The 22,235-nt window shown below is 51.4% G+C and overlaps 5 protein-coding genes and 2 pseudogenes across 7 annotated transcripts, besides 2 other annotated features; 4 read left to right on the forward strand and 3 right to left on the reverse strand.

The window, feature by feature from the left end:
• Nucleotides 1-280: 280 nt before the first annotated feature.
• Nucleotides 281-1,811, forward strand: NCS54_01315300 (MFS domain-containing protein; the record flags this gene model as incomplete). The annotated part of the gene is made up of 2 exons (XM_053158362.1): nucleotides 281-854; nucleotides 907-1,811. 2 exons carry the CDS (start codon nucleotides 281-283, stop codon nucleotides 1,809-1,811), a joined length of 1,479 nt encoding a protein of 492 aa, XP_053014337.1.
• Nucleotides 1,812-2,327: 516 nt separating this feature from the next.
• NCS54_01315400 (MFS domain-containing protein) lies at nucleotides 2,328-3,924 on the reverse strand (the record flags this gene model as incomplete). The annotated part of the gene is made up of 2 exons (XM_053158363.1): nucleotides 2,328-3,704; nucleotides 3,763-3,924. The coding sequence occupies 2 exons, from the start codon at nucleotides 3,922-3,924 to the stop codon at nucleotides 2,328-2,330; spliced, it is 1,539 nt and encodes a 512-aa protein (XP_053014338.1).
• A 956-nt stretch (nucleotides 3,925-4,880) lies between these two features.
• Nucleotides 4,881-6,607, forward strand: NCS54_01315500 (annotated as a pseudogene). Its single transcript has 3 exons — nucleotides 4,881-5,322; nucleotides 5,385-5,856; nucleotides 5,905-6,607.
• Nucleotides 4,881-6,607: a sequence feature.
• Nucleotides 6,608-6,684: 77 nt separating this feature from the next.
• Nucleotides 6,685-8,457, reverse strand: NCS54_01315600 (MFS domain-containing protein; the record flags this gene model as incomplete). Its single annotated transcript, XM_053158364.1, has 7 exons — nucleotides 6,685-7,272; nucleotides 7,328-7,582; nucleotides 7,630-7,689; nucleotides 7,744-8,022; nucleotides 8,070-8,128; nucleotides 8,189-8,233; nucleotides 8,289-8,457. The coding sequence occupies 7 exons, from the start codon at nucleotides 8,455-8,457 to the stop codon at nucleotides 6,685-6,687; spliced, it is 1,455 nt and encodes a 484-aa protein (XP_053014339.1).
• Nucleotides 8,458-9,954: 1,497 nt separating this feature from the next.
• NCS54_01315700 (Hypothetical protein) lies at nucleotides 9,955-11,208 on the forward strand (the record flags this gene model as incomplete). Its single annotated transcript, XM_053158365.1, has 2 exons — nucleotides 9,955-10,105; nucleotides 10,172-11,208. 2 exons carry the CDS (start codon nucleotides 9,955-9,957, stop codon nucleotides 11,206-11,208), a joined length of 1,188 nt encoding a protein of 395 aa, XP_053014340.1.
• A 2,631-nt stretch (nucleotides 11,209-13,839) lies between these two features.
• NCS54_01315800 lies at nucleotides 13,840-15,299 on the forward strand (annotated as a pseudogene). Its single transcript has 4 exons — nucleotides 13,840-14,262; nucleotides 14,319-14,480; nucleotides 14,534-14,990; nucleotides 15,043-15,299.
• Nucleotides 13,840-15,299: a sequence feature.
• A 186-nt stretch (nucleotides 15,300-15,485) lies between these two features.
• NCS54_01315900 (Hypothetical protein) lies at nucleotides 15,486-16,850 on the reverse strand (the record flags this gene model as incomplete). Its single annotated transcript, XM_053158366.1, has 1 exon — nucleotides 15,486-16,850. The coding sequence occupies exon 1, from the start codon at nucleotides 16,827-16,829 to the stop codon at nucleotides 15,486-15,488; it is 1,344 nt and encodes a 447-aa protein (XP_053014341.1). The 5' UTR covers nucleotides 16,830-16,850.
• Nucleotides 16,851-22,235: the final 5,385 nt, after the last annotated feature.

Raw genomic sequence — 22,235 nt, forward strand, 5'->3', positions numbered from 1 at the left:
AATCACCTTCCATATTCCAACATGCCCCCAGTCTTTTTCCAATGATGACTATGGATCTAATACCTTGCCTTATCACATCCTGCTCGCTTAACCTATGTTGGGCTCACCTGGTCAGGGGCCGTGACCGCAATAATTCCGTTCGCTACCGATATCTCCGCATTAGCTCCGCGAGATCTACGTTCCATGAATCAGCCTGAATGCTGCGTTGCTGATGCCTATTTATTGCGGGGTTCTGAATCATCATCCCGTCCTCTTCTTATTCTCTTTCTTCAACTCCAAGATGGCTACCAGAACAAAGAACGCCTCGAACAACCAGGTCCCAGCTGGGACGGAACTGACTGCCATGTCCCCCATTCAACCAGATCCATATCTCGTTGCCTTCGATGACCAGGATAGCGAGAACCCCAAGAACTGGCCAGAAAGACGGAAGTGGACTGTAACCAATGTCCTCTCGGTAACTGGCTTCAATCGAATCCTCGTGTCAACTGTCATGGCCCCTGCACTGTCCTTGATTGCAGTCGATTTGGAGATGAACTCGACTGAGGCTATGATGGCTTTGAGCATCTACTTGCTGGCAACTGCTTTCGGCCCGCTTGTGATCGGACCATTGTCCGAGGTCTACGGCCGCCAGGTGATCTTGCACGCGTCCAACATATGGTTCTTGGTCTGGAACATCGCTTGTGGCTTTGCAAGCTCCAAGGAGCTGCTCATTGCTGCCCGGTTCTTAGCCGGCTTCGGAGCCAGCGCTATATACGCACTTGGAGGTGGAGTCCTGGGTGATATATGGCGCCCAGAGGAGCGTGGGAGGTCTCTTGGGTGGTTTCTTCTGGTTCCTCTGCTGGGAGCCGCAGTAGGTAAGTGTCCTGAACTGCGTGTCCGCCAAGCCATATCTAATTCTACTCACAGGCCCAATCGTTGGTGGCTTCATGACATATCGCGTCTCTTGGAGATGGATGTTCTGGTCAACATCCATCTTTCAATTTGCCATGGTTGTCATCTCACTGACCAGCTTCCGCGAGACGTTTGCTCCAGCAATTCTTAAAAAACGAGCCAAGAAGCTGCGCAAAGAAACGGGTGCCCCATACTACACACAAGAAGAGCGGCACCGAAGCCAATCAAATCCCGCCATTATTCTTGGTCAAGCTTTGAGCCGCCCGCTGCGGCTTCTTGCCTTCCATCCAATCATCCAAGTATCATCCATCATCTCCGCCATCAGCTATGGGCTTCTGTATATTGTTCTTGCGAGTTTCGCTGACCTTTGGATCCATCATTACCGTCAGTCCGTGGAGATCAGTGGCCTCCACTACATTTCTTGCATGCTTGGAGAACTCGCTGGGTCTCAGCTTGCTGGGCCTTTGATGGACTATTCGTTCCGCAGAATGGAACGCCGTGCCGATGGGCAACCTGTTCCTGAACATCGCATCCCCCTCATACTGCCTGGTGCTATTCTAGCCCCCTTTGGCTTCATTATCTATGGGTGGTGTGCTCAGTACAAGGTTCACTGGGCTTGGGTCGATGTTGGCATGTTTTTCACAACCTTTGGCATGCAGATTGCAGGCATGCCCATGCAGGCATACACGATTGATGCTTATCCGGATCATACATCCAGTGCCATGGCGGCAACACAGTTCCTCAGAAGCTTGGCCGCATTCTTGTTCCCCCTGTTTACCCCAAAGATGTACTCGGTTCTGGGTTACGGATGGGGAAACAACACTATGGCTTTCGCAAGACTCTTCTTTGGAATTCCAGCACCACTTCTCATGTGGAGGTATGGGGCGAGGTTGCGAGCAAGGGCAACATCGAGCTTCTAGACGCTATCCTTTGATGTCAATGAATCCTTGCACAAGGAGAATGTGGGAGTATTGCAGTTCCCTACTTCTCAACTTGGATTTCGGCATTGTGTCAAGATATGTTTACCTGCTCTTAGTCTTAGGGGATACTACAGAACACAGAAATATCAGTGTTAGCCAGGTAAAATTGTCAGTCATTTTTGTAGCTCTTGCGTTTTGGGCCCTCTGCCAGCTTGAACTCTTAGTTATCGGAGATAGTTCTTGCGTAATGGGGCCTCGATCTGCAGCTCTGGATAATCAAGAGGGCCGCTGTTAATCGTCATTTACTCGAGTTTTCATCTCACCATTGGGGATTAGGTTCTGACTATGCAGCCCGGAGCAGACCAGTTCACTAGACATTGAATGGCCGCCTTGTTGAAATAGATTTCTGTTGGAGATTGTCTGTCTATGAGTGGTGAATCAAAGATCTTGGCCTTTCACACCAAGCTGTTCCAAGCGCCTTGATAATTAAAGCCATGTTCCATCGTCTTCTGCCGTTTATTCACCTCTACCTCTCGCTGCTTCCATCTGCTCTCGTTCTTCAATAGTCAAGTCACTCTTGGCCCTTCCAACATTGATATATGACAACATCAACAGCGCCACTCCTGATATGCCGACACCGAACCATAATCCGACTTGGTAACTCTCCTGTAGAGTAGGGCGTGACGTCTGTCCCACGGCCACATCGGCAAATCCAAGAAAGAAGCTGATTCCCAGAAACAAAGTGCTGTTGATGAGTGCTCCCGCAAGTCCTTGACGCCGCGCAGGTAGATTTGTCGTGATAAAAACGTTACTGACGGTAAATGTAATGTCGATGCCAACTGTGGATGCAACCATAGCCGGCAGAACCCAGGCCCAGTAGTTCGGGTTTTCTGGCATGAGAGCGAAAAGGAGGCAGGAGACAACATAACCCACCCCAGAGACTATCAGTAGGATACGACCGGGAAGTCGATGGAGAACTAGTCCTCCCACTGTAGCAAGGAGAAGGCCACCAACTATCAGGGGAACATACCATAGAGCCGTCAGCAGAGGAGATATCTCGAGGACAAGCTCAATGTAGAAGCTGCTGTATAACAGGAAAACGCCAAAGCTGCCATAGGCAAAGAAAAGGGCCACGACAAGGGTTGTCATGTATGGCGGCGAGAAGAGGTCAGCTGGGACAAGGGGGTTTGGGACAACCCAGCCTTCGAGGTATACGGCCGCAGCGAGAATCACTACACCAATTATAATAGTGGCAATAATTTGAGGACTTGCCCAGCCCTTGGGTGCCTGCGAGCTATCGGTGATGGCGTATACCAAAAGGATAAGACCCGGTACGATGGTTGCCACCCCCCACCAGTCCATGCCGAGGCCGTCAGGGGGGTGTTTGGTAAAGTCATTCGGGATGGAGAAGAATCCGGCGGCAAATATGACAACAAGGATGACTGCACCAATCCAAAAGTACCATTTCCAGGACAAAAGTTCGCCCGAGATACCTCCTATCAGGATGCCGATGAAGAACCCAAGAGGTGCAAAAGCACCATATATGGCAAAAACAAAATTCTTTCGTGGCCCTGGTCGGTATGCCTTGCCAAGTAGCGTAATACCGGCAGGTAAAAAGGCCGCTGCTCCAATTCCCTGCAAAGCGCGGCAGATAATGAGCATGATATAGTTGTGACTGAAGCCGGCAACCAGACACCAGACCGACATCCATGCAAGCCCGCTGTTGAAAATGATGTATGCGCCATGCATATCACTCAGCCGGCCCAGTGGTAGCAGAAATGCGCCGGTGACGAGAGAGAATACGCTCGATGGCCACGTTCGAGATGCTTCGGGGATTTCAAGCTCAATGGCTAGCGGTGGAAGGATGATGTGAAATCCTGAGACGAAGAATTCCTATTTTTCTAGTCAATACATGCAAAGTAATAAAGAATCGAGGAAACGATGAACATACAGCCATTGCCATTGAGCCTAGGAGCGAGAATATGAAGCCCAACTCGGCCCATCGCGTGGCAAAGGCCGCTGGCCGCTGTCGGCCCAGCTTTTCAACATCGATGATGGTATTGGCTGCGGATTCAGGATCCTCGCTTTCGACGACGACTTGTCCGTGAGTCATGTTGGAGACCGGGTCACGGAAGAGACGCGGTAGGCAGCGGATAAAAGACAGTCAAAGAGAAAAGGACAAAGTCGAGCTGCTTATCGTCGATCAATGTTGAGCATACTGGGCCGGCGCAGTGTTGCTTAACACCCAGGTCGAAGAAAGACCTGTCAGGAGGACAAAAAGGATCAGGAATTGGGCCAGGGTGACCCTTGGTTCTTATTCCGCAAACTCTGACATCATGAAAGTTCATCTTGGCAAAATGTCCCTTTGCTCCACCCACAACTGCAAAGATTGGGTTACCACTACCACACGATCTGGGCACGAGATAAGATTCCCAATCAATGGCCTCTTACGATTGGCTTGAATACACTGCGGTGAACGATGGTGCCAACCGCTCGCGACAGTGTCCGCATGGCAACTCAACAAAGTTGCGTGGGGTATTTTTGCCTCTGCAGGACATGGGGTTATATCTTCCTGATTCAGACTAGCGTCTCCACAGCTCCGTATCGGCGACTGGATCATTTGTCATCCAGAGCTGATGTGAAGGATGGGTTGAAGGAAGTGGCTTGTCTCGTTGGCAACAAAGTACTCTGCACTTGAAATTGTATGTTGAAGAACCGGATCTCTATCATTTAAATATGCCAAGTTCATCCAGTTGGCACAGTCGGTTGCGCCCTCCGAGATGTTCGGTGTTCGGTTAGTTCCCACCAAGAATTCCGCTGGACAGCCGACCTCTAGACACTCGTATAATTACAACTCCGTGGGCATTTCAGTTACCGGGTCGACCAACTGGTGCACCTTTGTGATTTGCCGAGGCACTTGGGTTTCCAGTCGCAGTTTCAACCCAATTATCTCTTCTGCGTCAAGGGTCCTTACCGCCCCGTTTGCTGACCAGCAACTGCTATACCATGTCAATTGTCGGTTGCATATCTTTAGAGATAAGGTCGCTCTAGTCGCGCATCGACTTAGTCAAATTTGACCTCGTCGCTCGCTCTGGGTCACCGCTTATGGACCCTCAGCGCCCTTCCAACAAAGCTTGCCACAACTGCCGTTACAGTAGGTTACGATGCGATCGATCAATTCCAGCCTGTCGCAAGTGCACCACTACTGGCAAGGAATGTCTCGGCTATGGGAAGCTGTATAGATGGGCGGGTGCAGTGGCCAGTCGAGGCAAGCTGGCCGGTAACAAATTGCCTGTGTTGAACGACTCAACATGGGTTGCTGAGGGATCTGCAATCAAGTATAAAAGCACGGCGACCAGAGACGCGGTCGTATCTGCAAACACGAGGCTATGCCATAGTCGTACTCAAGCTTTGGCATTTTCAAGTCCCAGCGACCAAACGATTCCCTGGGCTTTAGTTGACCCTATGTTCCAAGATGTCCACTCTATGGAACGCCAGTATCTATCATATTGTCAGTTCCCCTTTGTGACACGACGCATGCCATTAGGGTTGAGTCTAGGCTAACATCGCAAGTCACAAATCGACTCTGTCCGGATCTCGTGGCTATAGACCTCCCAGGCCTAAATCCCTTCCACGAGTTGGTCCCTCTAAGCGGAGCACATCCACTCCTGAGACACATCGTTATAGCTGCCTCAGCAACTCACATGTCTAATTTCTTAAAGCCTCGAGCCCATAATCAACTCAACTGGTCACAGTCCTCAACTCATCAGGCATTGGCAGCTTCCCGACGTGCGGCAGCAGATGCCTTGGTCGCTAAGCAGAGAGGGCTCGAGGCACTTCGTCTGGCGATTGAGGAAGCTAGCCCCCTTAAGAGCGACATACTTCTGGCGGCGGCCCATTTCTTTATCGCCCTGGAACTCATCGAGTCTGGCAAGCATGGCTGGAGAGCTCACCTTGAAGGTAGTGGCAATGTGCTCAGACATCTTCAACCAGGGGGTTATTCGAATAAGATGCTCAGAGACTTCATCATAGCCGACTGTTACATGTAGGTCGAACCCACCAGTACACTAACTCGAGGCTGACCTTCTTCAAGAAGCTATATCTTTGCATCGACAGTCGTCAACGGCTTATTGGCCTCTTCATCTTACTTTTACACTGCGCAAGCTCCATCAGTCATCCGCTTTGCTTCCAACAACAGCTACATTTGCTGCCCCGCTGAGATCTTGCAGATATTATTGGCTGTGGCACGACTCTCAAACGAACCGAGTGATGACGACGTTTCCATTGCGAGGATCACTGAAGAAGGGATGGAGCACATGAATCGTGCCATGTCGTATGATCTGGATGCCTGGGCGCGCGAGATCAAGAATGTGCCACATGGTCGCCAAGTCACTGAGATTCAGAGTCGCACACATGCCGGGCGTGCACACCAGTTGGCATGTTGCTTGTACATCCTATACGCGGTTCCCTCGATCAGGAACCACCTACCTCCAGACACTGAGCAAACCTTGGAGCAAGACCTCTTCCTCCAGTTGTTGTCGATACCTCACGGCGATCCAAGTTTCAAGACATCACCGTGGCCAACCTTTATTGCCGGAGCCCAAGCCCGAGACCCAGAGAGGCAGGCCTGGAGTATGTCAAGGATGAAAAGACTCGCCGACTGCCTTCCTTGGGGATTTGTATATACTTCCATTGACACGCTGCAGGTAATATGGGACAGGAGGAGAGAGGATGGAGCACAGCACAACTGGTTGCAGATTTTGAAGGACCCAGAAGTTGCCTTTATTCTAGTTTAGGAGCCGAGCACCATGTCTTAAGTACGAGTTGAGATACTAAGCATAATAGACTAATCATGGAGACCTCTCTTGGTAAATCAATACTCGAACCTCCATCTAACATCCGAGTCACCCTTCCAGTCTTCCACCTCACCAACGTGCTTGATCTCCTCCGCCACCGCGGCACGGCTTTCATTCTGCTTCTTCAACCTCCAACCCAGCAAAGTCACAACGATGACGTTTGCTACCAGATAACCCAAAGCCATAGAGTGTCCAACGATGAATCGAGGACCATCGTTGGCTCGGTACAGTTGTGTGCCCAGCACGGCTCCAAGATTCCCGATGCTGATCTGCATTGCGTTCGCGATGGCTCTCTTTGTCTGTCCCGACACGTTGATCGCGGGCCAAGAAAGCACCAGGGCGGTAGCGGGATATATACCAGCGGCAGCAAAGAAGGTTCCCAGGTACGAGACTCCTGGTCGAGCTGTGGGATTAGTGTTGGCGAGGAGGATTATGTACCCGATGGCAGCAACAACTGATGACCCAGCAATGAACAGAGCACGTCGGCCTAGCTTCTCAGAGACGATAGCAACACCCAGCGTTGTGAGAAATGCAAGGGCATACGGTGGAATAGTCAAGAGCTGTGCGACTGCTGCTTTGTATCCAAGATCCTTAATGATGGTGGGCTAGAATGACAATGTGAGCATCGGGATTGATAGAATGGCATCGATAGAGACTAACCAGAAACAGGGATAGAGTATACAGAGGCAGACTCATTGTGTGGAAGCCTAGGCCATAGAGCCAGCAACTCGGATCCCTCAACGCCTCACGGACCGCTGCCCAGCTGAACTGTTCCTGTCGAATAGCATCACTGTCCGCTGCCAAGCGCTCATGAATGAAGGTCCGTTCAGCCTTGGTGAGAAATTTTGAAGTATCAGGGTAGTTCTCGATGAACCAATATGCCGACACGGCCACCACAACGGTAGCTATCCCCTCCTGTTGAGTGTCAGTTCGATCCAAGGGTATGGTACCGCGGCTCTTACCAGAATGAAGATCCAGCGCCACCCATTCTCCCAAACGACGCCTCCCATCTTGCCGATACCCTAAACTTCTGTTAGCTGGATGAATGCCTTCGCAATGGGGTAAAAAGGTCTCACATATGCGAGGATACCACCAAAGGCACCGGCAAGGGATGCTGCACAGAAAAACAGCGAAATGCGATACTGCCTCTCTCGTCTCTTGTACCACATGGAGAAGTAGAACACAACTCCTGGAAACAAACCGCTCTCAGTAACACCAAGAAAGAATCTGGCGATGAGGAAGCCCTTGAGGTCTTGAACGATGCCGAGTAACGTAGCTACAATGCCCCAGGCAATCGTAAGGGTTGGAAGCCAAAGCCTTGGAGTAGTGCGCTTTAGAATAATATTACAAGGAATCTTTTAAGGGATTAGCAAAGAAATGGCGCAGGTTAAGGGCAGCAGACCTCGAAAAGTACATAGCCCACAAAGTATAGAGTGAGACCTGTCAAGTACTGATTTCCAGCTAATTACCACACAGGTTAGCATGAGTTTTAATCCACAGGGAGATTACTGGCCCCCGTACTCATATTGAGGTCATCGACCATTCCCTCGATCCGGGCGTTTCCGACTGTTCACGATGTCAGTATCTACTTGTCGTGGTCGAAAACCAGTCCAAGCCTTACCATTGCTGCGATCTAAGAACGATAACAGATACAGGACCCCAACGGCTGGAAGTAACTTGGCGTCTAGTTTCCGCAGAAGCGACTTTTCGTTTACGGGAGGTTCAGTGTCGATGGTGCCAGCCTCATCGCTAAGATCAGGAGGCGAGTCTGTCTTAAGATCAGAAGCCATTTTTGCCGAGATCAGACAAAGACTGGGCAGTGAAGGTTGGGCATTTGTCCGACCAAAAAGTGCGTATCATATGCTTTTTAATAACATTCTGACAGTAGCCAATTGTGTGTCTAGTGAGTTTTATTGCATCATGATATCCTTGTTCGTGTGTTTTCGAGGTAGCATCTTGCAACGACTCGAGGGTTACAGCAGAAGTTGATGACCTTTCCATTCTCGTCTCCCATCAAGTACCTCTACCTGGTATTCTATGTTTAGTGGCTGCACTATAGGGTATCTCTACCAAGATCTGCATCTCAATGAGTTATTTGCGGAGGGAGGGATAGGTCAGACAGCCAGCATCCGAATGTGGATGTGATGGCGATGAAGTGCTCCCAGGAGATCCCCATGACGTCTCCGCGGAGAGAGAGATCACAAGCGTAGCCAATCAGGATTGACAAATATCGTGATTTCGGCACTTGAACCCGGGGCTCTGGGGGTGGCTTTTGGTGTGTTATCAGGGCTTTGATGTCGCCATACGATGGGCCCGTGTCGTGCTCTTGATACAGCCAATTGGCGTGAGGAGAGCCGTGGAGGAGTTGCACCCGAGGAATAGCGAGGTTGAAATGGTGTGTGAGGTAATCCTCTCGGTGTGGATTCGTCTTGCGCCTTCCATCAAAGGCACTCGCATGTCAGTCATGGTCAAGATGCTGCAGCATGAGATAGGATGGATCATGGTCGACGGGCTTGGTTGTTATCCAGGACAAGGCAAACAATGACCACAACGTCATTTTCGATCAAGTCCCACTTTAAACACACATTCTTTTATGCTTAATTTATTTACATGTCTTCAAGCATATCTCCAATGGCCTCTTGATCAATGTTGCGATTCAAGAGATGCACAGTGACCCTTACACTCGAGCCTTGCCATATTGTCACCCAACTTGGCAGTTTCAGCATTGTCATCCGCTATAACCGTATAATTTTTAATTCGTTTCATTCATTTCCAGTCTCGCACTTACGTCGATAATGGAAATTTTCAGCCGGACTTCTTTGCAGGTTCTCCAAGTTTCACCTTCACCACCAAGACAGCCATCTCAACACAGAGTAGCCCATTGCATTTTCCCAATTTCTGACATACCGCACATACTTTTAATTGATTCCATATTCATTTTTTTTTTTTTTCTGAATTTCTTTTCTTTGCCCTTTTCTCCCCGCCAATAGAGCCCTGTCAAGCCATCACGGTCGACGACGGCTCCTTCCTTTCAGTTTCCAGACAGTGCACGTGACGCACACCCCAGATCTTGTGTCCCTCAACTCCTTTCATTTCATTCTACTTCTAATTCTTCCCTCTTCATCATTCTCCAGCTGGTGAGAAGGGCCGTGCTTGGAGCTCGCCTGACGCTGTGCTCAATACACCAAGATCCTATCCTACACGGCTGGGCCTCTTCCCCGCAGCGACATTCCAGATACCTTCGCCGCGATCACCTGCCCCTCGCTACTTCGCGCAAAGACCCCATCATGTCCTCTCGAATTCTCCAAGATGCGGGTATCTTGGAACTTCTCAACTGCCTGAGATCCTCGAACGCCAGCGACTCGAACGAGCAGGACGAAGCTTCACTCAACGCCAATTGCCCCGAGCAAGTCATTCGCGACACCTGGAACCGCCTGCGTGACGCCTAGTGGGCGGTCGCCATTCAAGTTCAGAGAGATGAGGAAGCAAATGGCCGTGCCTCAGACGACGTCAGCCTACTCGACTGGCCAGCCTTTATCAGACAGCAGATCCCCCTGACCTCTCTCAAGGTCATTCTTCATGCCATCCACTCAGACGATTGGGCTCGCGCTGCCACCAAGTCCCAGCTTACGGGTCGTCTCCTCACACTCTCTGTTCGATTTGGGCTGGGGACAAGAGTTCAAGAACCGTGGCTTCTCTTCCTCTACCTTGGCCAAACGGTACCGTTGAGTCTTCGTCTCGTCAAGAAACTCAACGCGTGGCTTACTGCCAATGAGCACATCGATACCAACCTCGTTCTCCCTGCTATCACGGAACAATCCATTCGCCGTCATGGCCGCCAAACCCAGTCGCCTTACGCAGTCTTCGAAGTCGACGTCGACAGAGCAATACAGTACTTGAATCAGCATCATCCGCGATCCAGTGCCAGTGTCTCCACCCCTACTCCCTCTCACCGCCAAACCAACGGAACCACACCCGAGAGAAATGAGGCGAGAAGTGATCCCAACGGCAGTGTTGATGGCAATGTTGCACGCAACGGGCAGCGCGTTCTGCGACCTCGAACATTCAGCCAGAGAGATGATACAGAAGAGCAAGATGAGCATGAGGCTAACTCCAGGAGGAGAGTCCGCCGCCTCCCTCGTGACTCAAGTGAAAGCTCTACAGCCACACCAGAGGCTGGCCGACGTGTAACCCAAAGTACATCAATCATGACACCTCTTGGAGCCCCTGACATCTCCCTCGGAAGAGTGGAGTCTCCCTTGATGAACTTTTCTGGGGGGCACAGGGGACGTCAGAGTGCGGATAGTGCTGGCAATGTCGGGTCACCAGGACTGGAAGCACGTCTCAATGCCCTGAGAACTCTGATTCAGTTCGGACCAGCTATCGAGATCACCGGCAGCGACCCGATGGCTCATCAGACACGAGGCTTGTTTGACTCGATCACTCATCTTTCGCAGCTTGCACTCGCCGCATTTGGGCAATTAGAGCAGCAGGACAACCAACGAAGCACCTCGAGTTTCTCAGATCGAACGTCGCGCTGAAAGGACGTGAGGGAGTCAGGCTGTATGGGTTTTTGTCGCATAATTATCTGCCAGTAAGAGTGTCAGGGGTTTGTGGAGTGTTGTTGCGATTGCTACGAATAAGTTAGCACCATGTACTTCCAGTTTGTGCTGTTCTATCACGATCTGGCAAGAGAGTTGCTTCGCCAATTACAAAAATTCTCTCATGTCGAGATGATAGTGCAATCATAGTTAATCAACGGATCAGTCACCCTCCACAGAGGTACCATAGAAATAGACCTAGATGATCAACGTGAACCTTGTCGATGATGCCACCATCTTGCAATGAAGCGACCCCAAGCCTCGCAGACTGATACTACAATCCCCCTGCATTGGAACTCAATGCTCTCTAATATTCATGGGTTTCTCAGGCCCGCAGCGCAATTGTCTTTCAGTTCTCGCATCTGCCAGGGCGTAGCCCAAAACCTCCTCACGTTGTTCAGAACACCCGGTAAGTCAAATCACGTCAGAGCAGGTTCAAATGTCGCAAAGGCGGAGTTCCATCCCTATAAAGTTGCATGAGCATCGCCATAGATCATTCTACACTGTTCCGGGCAGGAAATGACTAAATCGACCCCAATGCTCTTTAGCTGAACCGGGCGGCCATGGGCAAGGAGTTCCACAGCTCGTTAGTGACTAAGCGGAGGACTACTAAATAACGCAAAAGGTCCAGTTGGCCGAGAGTTGTTGTGCTCACCAATCTTCCTCTTTATTATCGTCCTTTACACTATTCGGACCATTCGTTCGCCAGGGTATTCTTGAGAAATCAGCATGTCACTCCCCGCCTTCCTCTACAGCTCAAATCATGAGCCACTCTCTTGTGTGAACATGCACACCGTGGGAATGCCGACCAGAATCATCTTGAGCGGCTACCCAAACATCTCAGGCACGTTGCTTGAGCAGCGAACACAGGCAAAGCTACATCATGATTACATACGTACACGCTTGTTGCAGGAACCTCGAGGACATTCGGGCATGTATGGGGCCGTACGTCGACCAGAAACCGAACGTACAAGCTCAGGCGAGGCCCACATGGGAGTTCTCTATTTCCATGGCGAAGGATATAGCAACATGTGGACATGTCACGATAGCCGTTTGTCGGCTCCTCATCGATCTTCAAGACACAGTGCATTTCCCAAGGAGCCATGACCTCGTATATAACGCCGAAACGAGAAGTGTACGACTAGTCCTGCATACTCCAGGAGGGCTTGTGGAGAGCGACGTGCCGACAATCCAAGATGGCGCTCGATCAGATCCAACTCGCCCCGTGAGCTTCGTCTCTATTCCAGCTTTCTTGCTGGCGACTGACCTTTCAGTCGATATCCCGGAACCTTATCGGTGGCCAGAACTTGCAGACCGCCCGAGTGTCCCCTTTCACTAACCTACGCGAGCGCCGTGAGCTGTCATGTCGACATAGGCGAACTAGGGTTCCCGCCCTGTGGGGAGGCCATCGACATCAGTTGCCTCGATTTCGCAACACGCCAGCTAAAGACAGCACTGAACAACTCAGAGCTTGTCAAGTCACACTTGATGCTGCCAAATGAGAGCGATACTTGCGTTTTCGGGGTCATGACCGAGGACAAGAACACAGGGTCTCCAGCAGTAGGGACGAATGGGGCCGAAACAGGCATGTATTTCTTTGGCGATCAACATCTGGACAGATCACCCACCGGGAGTGTTGTAGCTGCACAAAATGCCCTCAAGTATGCCAGAGGAGAGCTCAAGGTTGGAGAGTCGTGGACATATCACTCCGTCTTAACCAACAGGCACGGCAGCGAATACGGGTTCGTTGGGAAACCCTTGCGTCTGGTAGAAACTGAGGTGAGGGGCCAGAATATGAAGGGTGTCGTGGTTCAGGTCAGTGGACACTCCTATTATTCCGGGGTAAATACGTATGTAATCGAGAAAGAGGATCTCGTCGGTCAAAACGGGTTCCTCCTTGAGCATCTGGATAGACAAGGTAACAAATAATTGACACTATCGAGAATTTGACGTGAAGCCCTTCTACAGGCCCCATAAATACCCAATATGACGTCTTTATAGAAGCCAACGTTCAGAGGAGGGCAGCCATTTTCTTGAGACTTGGTCGAATGCATTACATGGGAGGCTGTCGCTAAACTTCCGCCTTGGCCGGGAAAGCTCCATTTCAGGCCCCTCTTCGGCGAATAGCATTTGGTATTATGAGCAATGACTTGAAATTTCGAGGTTATCGCTTGACAGGATTTGCTGATGTTGGCGTGCTTGATCTGGGTAAGTATATGGTGTTGAGGCTCAAGAGGAGCCGGTGTTTGACGGTGTACTTGGAACATACATTCCCCTCACTGTTCGACATTTGGCACAATATCCAGCTCTCCATTTCTATACTACTCGGCTTGGTAGAGTCACTGCTTCAGATGAAGGATGGAAGGCCAGATGAAGCAGGAGAATGAGTTGGTGTATCCAGTACAGCCAGCACGGCCAGTACCATCAGCGCGCGAACGCCGTCGCGTGCTGTTGAAGACTGATGCTGTCGTCTTGCCGCTCTTGACGATTGCCATGACATTGGGTTTTCTGGACAAGGCGAGGGCTCTTACTTATTCTCTCAGATCCTCGATCGCTAACGAAAACAAATAGAATGCCTTGTCTTTCGCGGCTCTATGGGGCCTCAAAGAGGACACACATCTCGTCGGCCAAGAGTACAGCTGGCTCGGTAGCATCTTCTACTTCGGCTACCTCTTTGCTGAGTTCCCCAACCTGTGGCTTATCACACGGGTGCCAATCGGAAAGTACATCGGTGGGTGTCTAACAGCGTGGGGGGCTACTCTGTGCCTCGTGGCTGTCTGCCACAACTTTGCCAGCGTGGCCACCATTCGGTTCTTCTTGGGAGCCTTCGAAGCTTGTTTGCTGCCATGCATGATGCTTCTCAACTCGATGTGGTATCGGCTAGAGGAGCAGCCTTTGAGGACTGCCATCTGGTGTAATACCCTTGCCGGCGTGTTCGGTGGTATCTTGGCGTATGCCATTGGCAAGATTGAGGGTCCGTTGGCAACTTGGAAGGTTCTTTTTTCATTTTCGCCTTTGTCATCACTCAGGACGCTAACTTGGATTCTCAGTACATATTCATCATTTATGGGGTCGTCACTGTCGCCATGGGCATCGTGACCCTGGCCTTGCTCCCCGACTCTCCAGCAAATGCCTGGTTCTTGAAGGCTGAGGAGAAGGTTATTGCAGTCCAGCGCGTCGCAAACAACCAAACAGGTGTAGTACGGAGCAAAGTCAGTATCAGAGCCTTTCTATTCATTCTCAATCTCTGACTGGGAGCACTCAGAACTTCAAATTGTCACAGATTAAAGAAGCCATCCTTGACCCCAAATGGATCATATCATCTCTCGGCGTCTTCGCATTTTCAGTTACAAACGCCAGCATCACAAACTTCAATCCTCTCATCATATCTGGCTACGGTTTCTCACAAAGCCGAACAGCGTTGCTCGCAACGCCCCAGGCAGCTATTGCCATGGTGGCTCAAGCAGGGTTCTCGGCAATCACTTTTTATGTACCAAATCTTCGATGCCTATTCTGGGTTCTTTCAGCATGCCTCGCTATGGTAGGCGCCATCATGGTACACGTCCTCGACGCAGAGCTATACCGAAATGCCAGTCTAGCAGGCGTCTATCTCATGGGTTTCTACAATCTTCCCTTTATTCTAGCCGTGAGCCTACAGACTTCCAACACATCCGGGACAACCAAGAAGAGTTTCGTGTCTACTTCCATAGCAGTTTGGTATGGTTCGTACACCTCCACTCCTCAACTTGATTTCTCTCACTAACGCATGAGAAGCTCTTGGAAACATTGTTGGTCCGCAGTTCTTCCTCGAAACAGAGGCCCCTCGTTATCAGACAGGCATCGTCGCCCTTGTATGCTCGTTTGCTGCTGTGGCGGTTTGCGGTATCTCTTATGGTACATTTTGCATATTTGAGAACAAGAGGAGAGACCGAAAGTTTGGGAAACCCAAAGACGTAGCTGAGACTGGGCTGGTTGTCGAGGAGGAGGACTTGACAGATATCGAAAACACCAACTTTCGGTACACGATATAGAGAGCGAACAAGAGCCTTGTTACAATGAAATGAGGAGGGAGGCTTTATCAATGATTACTTGAGCACTTTCGGATTTTATATAGCTATGCTTCCTGAATCTAAACAATAGACGCAACATGACTGTGTATTACAACCTCCGTCGCCACCCTTCTTTCTCGCAAAGGTCATCGTCAAAGGCATCGCAGCTTACCACAAATTAAAGACGCCATTCGGCACATCGCGTCGCTTCAACGGGCTGGAGGTATCATTCCTCGTGACGTTCTGAATGGTACAACCCTCAGTTTCATACACCTCGGCATATGTACCCGTCAGAACAGCTCCCAGCCACTCAAAAACGGCAGAGAGACCGTACGCAAACTCCTTCGAGTGCGTGCCAACCGAGTTCCGCTGATACAAGATGTTGGCACCGACCTGGCAGTATCTCTCGATGAGGGCATCCGTGTCGGCGACCTTGCTGATCTCATCGTTGATGGCCTTGTAGGCGAAGATGGGCCATTGAGGCACGCCGTGATAGCCCATGATGCCATCGCGATTGATGATTCTTTGAAGCTTGGGGTCTCGGAAGGTATCGAGACCGTCTTTGAAGAAGTCACCGATATCAACTCCGGCATATGCGACACCAGCCTCGGGTGAAGTAAAATCCAAGGCAGCCAGGAACCCGGTCTTGTTGTACGGTCCCTCAGTCTTGAGCTTGGAGATCAAATATTTCTGTACCTCAGGGTATTGGCTGGTCAGGCCGATAATAGCGCTTGGCGCCAATCCAGCGCCGTCTTGGCCGGTGATGGACTCGAGAACGCTGGTCACGTTGGGGGTCAGGCCTCCCAAGGCAGCGCCGACGATGGTCTCTGACAGGTCCGGAGCGTATTGAACCGCCAACTCAGACGCCCACTCGCTAGCAAGGGCACCTCCAGAGTATCCCCAGAGAGCGACGCGAGGCGAGGTGGTGTTCAGACCCAGGCCGAGGGAGAGCACAGCACGGACCGAGTCAATGGTTGCATACCCAGATATGACACCAGCAGTGAATGAAGCCAATGGGCCTTCATAGTCTGGAACAGAGATGAAAAGCCCCAGCCCCAAGACTGTACCAAAAGGAACGCTGGCATCGGCATCATACAGAGTGTAGCTAGGGCTGGCGTCAACGTCGGCAGAGTCGTATGGCACCTGGTAAGACAGGAGAGCAGCCTGGTCAAAGTTGCGTGCTGCAGTGCTATTGGGTCCCAAGTCTGGCACAAACAGGGTGGTGACGGCCCACGTGGGCTTATACTGGCTATCAGTCGTCCGGTAAAGAATGTTGTACACGGCCGAACTGTTGCCAGTGACCTTGGTCAAGTTGCCGGGTGCAGGTCGGAGACGCAGGACAGCGCCAGGCTCAGCACTCTCGAACCCTTCTGGCGCAGTGTACCATGGATCTTGACTCGGTGGGAGGGGACCAGCGGAGGAGGATCTTTTGTGGAAATGGGAGGCTTGGGTGGCAGAGACAACGCCCAACCAAAGGCTCACGAGGGCCAGGACATGATGGAGAAGAGCCATCTCGCATATGACGCTACAGTTGGCTTGACAAACAGCAACATCAGACTGGCAATGGCAGGCTTTTGTTCATCAGGTCAACTACAATACAATACCTCAATGACGCGAGTGAAGCATGGCTGGGCCGAGTGATCCGAGTCCGAGAAGCATGTCAGCCAAAGCTGCAGCTGCGGCGAGCTCAATTCGCACAGCCGCGATGTTGTTTGTCCTACGGACATTATGGGAATGACGACTTCACGGCGTTAGCCTCTGGGGCTAGACACCTTAGCGAGGGTGCGACAAATCGCGAACAAGCTAATTGGGGAGCTGATGAGATCAGCGTCGATCATGGACCCGATATGGAGCATCAGATGGGGCTCAGGATTCAATGTTCCACTCATCCCAACACGAGACGATCATGACGGTATTTCCCACGGTACTTGACGGTCGCTTACAGACGGGAGGCTTAGCTGCCAAGCTGTCTGTGCTGGTGCTGGCCAAGCCCGGGGCGGCGAATGAGATTAACTTCGTCTACTTACCCCAGAGTCAGACTGGAGAAGAGGTTGGGGGCAGTCCAAAGTGGCATCATCCGTAGGATAATGCCTCGTCTGATGTCTAAATAGGCAATGCCAGGCTCACCTCAGACATTTTTCAAACGAGACATGAGATTCGAGCTTGTGTATGGACAAGTCCACGAGGTTGGAGCTGGGCAAGACATCAGAGCTTCTACGCGAGCTTATTGTCTCTCACCAGGCTATGCATATCACCAGGGCGAAACCTAAGCTTCAGCCTCGCGTCAGAGCCATGGGTGGAACCGGGTATACCGACTATACCGACGGAATTGAAGGCTCCCGGGACATTGCCAGTGAAGGAACCAGTTTGTCAAAGACAGACACCAGTGCAGTCAGACACTGCAACCACCAGGGCATATTTTCGCATGGCCCGAGATGTCTCGCGATCCAGTTCAAGGTCGGCAGAATCGAGACACCCAACTTGGTCGTCGACTGTGTATACCCGTCGATCGTTTCCGAATGTGCGATCGTCGAAGTCCGGGGCCATGGCGTCGGAATCGGGAGCGCGACGCGATGGGATGAAGACGTAGGCAGGGAATGCGTTTCGTGTCGGTCGGGGAGACGGATTTGGGGGATATTATCTTCGATTGAAGCAATCGCGGGGCTGTCAAACATATGGGCGATTATGTCGTCGCGTGATGTCGATGTTGAGCATGAGCTTGGGTGGACGAGGGCATATACATCAAGCCCATTCCTGGTGCTCGATCCAATCTATTGCCATAGCCCTAGCCATGCGCGAGGTCAATCTCCGGGACAAAATATGCGTCTTTGGAGGCGGTGTCGAGCGGTCGCAAAGACGCGGTGACAATGTCTTGCTTCGCGGGGCGTGACGAGGCTGGGCATCTGTCATTTGTCAATCAAATGATGCTTTCTTGGCGGCTGAAGTCCGTGTAACAGGTGCCCAGTAGGGCTTATCGGTGGCTCGAGCCCTCTCGTCCGTCAGGTGGCATGCGCGTTTATCGAGTACCGCATCTTGTCGATAAATGGGTGGTTGGGCTTGGTGTTGAGGATCGCGAGATTGACGCGTCGAGCGCGTATTCGACGCATTTGTTCACTTCATGTGTATCAGCTTTGATGAACACAGATCAAGGCAGAAGCACAAAACAATGCAGAGAAGAGGAAGATGCCGGGTTTTAACATGATGGGATGCCATCGATTGCGCCATATACCTAGCACTAGGTGTCAGTCACGAAAGGTAACATGGCGATGGCGAGCTTGGTTAGTCGACCTAGCCAACCAACACAGCCAAGACAATAGGCTGTATCGCCATATCATAGGCCAGCCGCTATTATTGTCGTTCAAGAAGGCGATATAGCAGCCCGGATCAGAGAGATAATTCGTTGATGGCGTATCACCCAAATCTCCCCGCCTCGCTCTTGGTGGTGATGGTGCTGTCACGTGGTGTGCTCCATCCATCAGCGAGTCGCTATCGATAAGCCCAGCAGCAGAGACAATTGATGGTAACCGCTCCAGCTTCAAGTTTGCTAGATGATTTGAAATGTAATGAATATTGCGTGTAGATCTCCCGCGACTTTGGCTCCTTGTGATACTTTTTCCTTTAATACTTGTCAAGTGTTGAACGTGTGCTAGAATCTATTCAGTTCTCAACCATTACCAATACAAAGTGCGTTTCTACAGCGCTGAAATTTACACGACAGTCACACCGAATCATCAAGACCAAGACTTGAAGAGCTAAGAAATCGAAAACAAATGATGCTATAGAAGACAAAAATGCCAATTTCCAATAACAGCTCCTCAGTCATTCATTGAAGCACCATATGCCCATCTCACCCAGTTGTGACACATTACCCTACAGCGACGGATCTCTCGGAACAACCAAAGTTACCCTCGGGCTGCCGACACTTTGCGGCATTCACCAAAGATTCTGCTACCGTCTGACAGAGCTAGCTTTCCTATCATTGTCTCCTCTGATCCTCCATCGTGTCATACAGTGTCATCCAAGGGCACGCATTTCAACCTCACGCTTGGCGTACATGGCACTTACAACATTCGCGACACTCATTCAGATCAACAACCTAGCTGTAACTACGCAATTGCCATTGACACCTTACAGACACTCAAGATCATGTGCCAAGGAAACGGGACCGGATGAAGATCAGCCGCGCCACTACAAAATTCAGCGTTGGCATCCTCTCAGCTGGCCAGGCCCTTCGATCTCGCCGAACTTGGTTGATGGTTCTCGATCGTTCAACAATACACAGACAGATGGCTCTAGAACACTGAAAAGGATCGTCTAGAATCTCGTCATGATCATCTCTCACCGTCTCTTGGGCTCTCACTAGCAGTAGAGCGATCGTGTAGAGCCGCCGATCTTTGGCGCAGTGACATACCCGTAGACACACATCAGCCACATGGCATAGCAAGACGGTCCATGAACCGGACGATGTTTAACCAAGAGAATCAACAACCTTGATACAGTCCTCTGCCCAAACTGATCGGCCAACTTTGGTCACAGTCTCCTGTTGACTACGAGATAATCTCTCAGAGGCTATCCGCAGGCTGTCAGCTCCGGCGAGAAGGCACCACTCATTCTACGCTGCAAAAAGAAGAAAACAGTATTGGAACTAACTAACCAATAGTCGCTGCCTAGCCGGTTCCGTGGGCGAGTCCAGCCCCGTTTACTTGCGGGTAAGACCGGCGAGTCAAGGCCAGACGCCACAGGAACACTGCAATTTACCCCTGCCGAAAGGTGGAGGAGAAGATCCGTTTGTGGCTTTGCGGTAGGGGCCGAAAACATAGCATCCAATCACAAGGCGGAATCCAGAAAAATGGATTGGCCGTTAGCTCCCCGAGGCTGAATAAGGGGGCATTACTCTTGGCATTTTGTTCCTTTTCCATACTTACAACCCCGCTTGCCCCTGAGTTGTGCAAAAGCCAGTACTGATCTGAAGCCACTATTGATTCTTTTCTACTCCACGAGCCGCTGAGGATAAGGCCACCAACGGTCAGAGACAATGTCAAACAGGAGAAGAAGTGGGAGTGGCGGGTTTGACCCGCTCCGGAGATGTCTAGCAGCTAGAGAAGCTCTCCCCTGGTGTCTGAGAAGCCACAGTTCGGATATTGTTTGGCGGTTTGCAGGCGTAGCCGCCGTCCAACTGTACCCATCACTCGCGAACGGCCTCCTCGGCGAACTCGTCGGGTGATGATGAGTCGATCAACGTCCAGACCGACAGAAGCTACTGGGGAGCTATTGGAGCCACCGGGACCGCTACACAACCAGCGCCAGCACATTGTCTGACATACGTAGCAAGCGTGAGCGCCTTGGGCTCATAGCGGGTCCTCGGTCCCTCATGCTCAGAGACGTATGGTTGGAGCGACAGGCCGGAGCACGCTATTGCCTAGCTACTCGAGCCACCAGAGCAGTTCTCGCGACTTTCACGTCAAGGCGAGGGATCTCGGCCGTGGCGGCCGCCAGTCTGGATTCGCTGGCAAGTGGTTAGACAGTCGGCGTGATTGCGGGATGACCAATCGGCAGCGATAGCAGGCGAGGCTAGCAGGGGCATCACAAAGGCCCCAGCAGATTCCGAAGCTATCGAGACGATCCAGCGACATGGCGTGGTGTGGCGCGTGTGGCCTCGATAGACTGATGAATAAGGCCAACATGCATAATATGTATAGAAATGACAGCCAAGGCTCGGCTCTCGGGCGGGAATGGTAACGCTGGGATCATTCAGCCCTGACCAGAGACGCCATGTGCCTGGCCAGTGTCGACGCCTCGTCCCTGATGCGGTTAGCTGTTTGTGGGGGCTGTACCTCCTTTTCCAAAACGGCGGAACAAGCACCCCGGCCAGCCAAGCATCACCCTCGATTTAGCCAATGCCGTGCATGCCCAGACTTGTTGGGCTGAGGGCTTGGCCAGTTGGAGAAGCACTTGGTGTCACGATCTGCAGCCGTCGGACCATCGGGCGTTTGTTGTGAAGGAAATAAAATGAGAGGGATCTTGGGAGAGGAAAAGGAGACGCAGTGGGTAGGGGGCAAACCATCGTCGGTTCAGAGGCCTCTCCGCCAAGCAAGAGATCTTGACCATCAACTCCTGGTGAGATTCCACTGCAGCATCCAGGGCTGAGCACGACCCTGAATCTCCGAAGCCCCAGCCCCTCTCGACCAGAAGCTTGGGTCTGTCTTCCTCGATTGATGCATACCCCGTCGACGCTAGTGCTCCATGAAGCTATTGGCATGATCACCCTTGCTTGGGCCTCGCCCTGGGACCGAGCCCTGCAGCCGACGGTCATCGGTGGCCCCGGGGTCACTGAATGGGGAAAGTGTTGGTCGAGATCTCGTTCGTGGCGAGCTGATGTATGGAGATGAGCTACGGACTCTCTTGGACCAGACCCTTGATTCGGGAAGCCGGCATTTGGCCGGGGAGGACAACCAAGAGCCAACATAGGGCCAGTCTCTTGGCGGTGATGTTCCGGATCGTCCCCAGCATGATGTAGGTGTATGTAGGCTGGTGCCATTGGCCTGTGCCATCCCCATCCGACTGAGTTGTCTCTCCCTATCCTCATGGGCCATGACAGTTTTGTCTCATCCTTAATCGAGCCCTATAGAATCGTGTCCGTAGACTCTGTAGATTGACAAAGTAAACAATCAACTGCGGTCGGGCCTAGATTTCAATGGCGTTTACTGGCGTGCAGACATGGTTTGCTCTCTTCCAGACCTAAATTTCAGCTTCACTCTGGCCGACTTCTGCATGACACCAAAGAAGCAAACTTGAAATTCACGCGGCATATCCCTGGCGAATCAGATCAGCCTTTACGAGATTGGTAGAGCACCAAAGGGTGTCTGTGGCGCCCTTCCACCTTATTGCTTCTTTTTGCTCTCTAGCTTCCGCTAGCTA

Source organism: Fusarium falciforme, chromosome 11 (genome assembly GCF_026873545.1).
Source record: "Fusarium falciforme chromosome 11, complete sequence".
Taxonomy (NCBI): Eukaryota; Fungi; Ascomycota; class Sordariomycetes; order Hypocreales; family Nectriaceae; genus Fusarium; species Fusarium falciforme.